Raw genomic sequence first — 1,875 nt, forward strand, 5'->3', positions numbered from 1 at the left:
TCCCTCAGCAGCGTGTCGATGCTGGCCAGTGTAGACGCCTCGACAACCTTCCACTTGCCCTTCTTCAGACCCTCGTCCGCAGAAGCCTGGGCCTTGAGCGACGGCGGGTTCTCAAACGTGTTCGTGAAGAACGCCTGGCTCTCGGCAGGGAAGACACACCAGCCCTCCCAAAGGCTGAGGATCATGCCCACACTGCGTTTCCATTTGTCTGCCTTGAGTCGACCCCAGCGGCGCTGGTCGGCCATGAGGCCCAGCTTTTCGAACACCCTGGCATCCTTGAGCGCTCCCTCGAAGTGCTGTCGGAATCGCCACGCGTGTCGAATTCCGCTCGTAGAGGCGATGAGAGAATGTCGCTCACCACGTAGAGACCCACAAGACTGGCTCCACTCGTATCCTGACTCTCCTTCTCCTTGTCTGCCTTGCCATCTTGCTCCGCGTCGGATTGGTCCGAGCCGTCGCGCTGTTTGCTCTTGTCTCTTTCGTCTCTTGACAGAGTCGGGTTGGCGGCGGTGAGAGCCAATGGTTTGTTGATGTTTGCGGCAATCATGGCGACAGCCTCATCGGCGCCACGGCTGGCATGTGTCAGAGCAAAAGCTGTGATGCGTGCAATGTCCCCCTTGCGTATTCTCGATAGCGTCGTTGGTAGTCGTGACAGGAGGTGGGTGAGCTTGGCTTTGTCGAGGGGGTTCAGAAAAGTGTTTTCAACCTCGGCGCCTGCGTTTGCCTCGCGGTTGGCCTCGCCATCCATGTCCTCATCGTCGGACGAGTTGTACTCTGAGTCCGAGATGAACTCGTCAATGTGCGTCGTGTACTCGAACGGTAACTTCTTCTCCGGCGCCTTCCACGCATGGCTACCGTCAAAAAGAGGTAGATAGCGCCCTTTGCTGCCGCTCGACAAGGCGCCCGTCACGATTTCCCAGAGCCGCCAACGGTACCACACGCCACCCACGCTCCTGGCGTCCCACAGCCAGGCCCATTTCTCCTCACGCTGGACCTCGGCTCGCGTCATCAGCAGCGCCTCAAACTCCGGCCCGTGTTCCAGGACTGATTCGAGCGTCTTGTTGATGAGCTGGAGCGTCTTGACGTCGTGCGGCGGCGTTACGGGGACGTGAAGGATGCTGTTCCTGTTGACTGCCGTGCCGGCCATTTGGTTGTAGGATGTCGGCGGGGCAAAACCGCGATGTGTCTGTTGGGAGGGACCGTTGCCGGGGCCTGTTTGCTGCGCAACGGGTTTCGCGCCAAACGGCTGGGAGCCTGTTGACGAGGTGGCTAGGGTCGGCGCCGCGACGGACGAGACTGCCGAAGACAGGTGGCGATGGAGGGACAGGTAGAAGCCATAGCCCAAGTACCGGTTCTGCAGCAAGCTGACGACTGCGTCGATTTCTGTAGCCGGGGTCTCCTGCGAGAGTGTGACAACGGCAACCGTGCATTTCCTCTCGGTTGACGAACCAGACGTGGGTACCATTTTGACGTCCTCGACCGTCAGCGACGGCGGTATCAGCGACTTGATGAACGCTGGTGAGGTACCCGGCGGAATCTGCGACAGTCGCAGCGTCGGCCGCGCCACAGCCATCTCCTCGGCCCTTGCGCTGCCCTTGTGATGGCCTCCCTCGTCGTCGTCGTCGTCGCTGTGATGAAACACCTTGGCCACCGACAGCGGCTCGCCGCGCGCGTCGAACCCAAGCCTGCCATCCCTCTCCTGCCGGCTGTACGCGTCGAACCCCCTCTTCTTTCCGCCGCCGTACGAACTCGGCGCGAACCCCAGGCTCCCTGGTCCGCTTCTTTCGGCGCACAGGCCCCAGACTCCTCGGCCCGCTCTTCAGCGCCGACGCGCGAAATGCCGCCTCGACGCTGCCGGCGGGCCGCCGAAACAAC

General features: G+C 61.6%; 1 protein-coding gene across 1 annotated transcript; it reads right to left on the minus strand.

Moving 5' to 3' along the window:
- Positions 1 to 181: 181 nt before the first annotated feature.
- VDBG_08113 (conserved hypothetical protein) lies at positions 182 to 1,573 on the minus strand (the record flags this gene model as incomplete). Its single annotated transcript, XM_003001808.1, has 1 exon — positions 182 to 1,573. The coding sequence occupies one exon, from the start codon at positions 1,571 to 1,573 to the stop codon at positions 182 to 184; it is 1,392 nt and encodes a 463-aa protein (XP_003001854.1).
- Between the last annotated feature and the right edge of the window lie 302 nt (positions 1,574 to 1,875).

The sequence above is a fragment of the Verticillium alfalfae genome, genomic scaffold, assembly GCF_000150825.1.
Source record: "Verticillium alfalfae VaMs.102 supercont1.11 genomic scaffold, whole genome shotgun sequence".
NCBI lineage: Eukaryota > Fungi > Ascomycota > Sordariomycetes > Glomerellales > Plectosphaerellaceae > Verticillium > Verticillium alfalfae.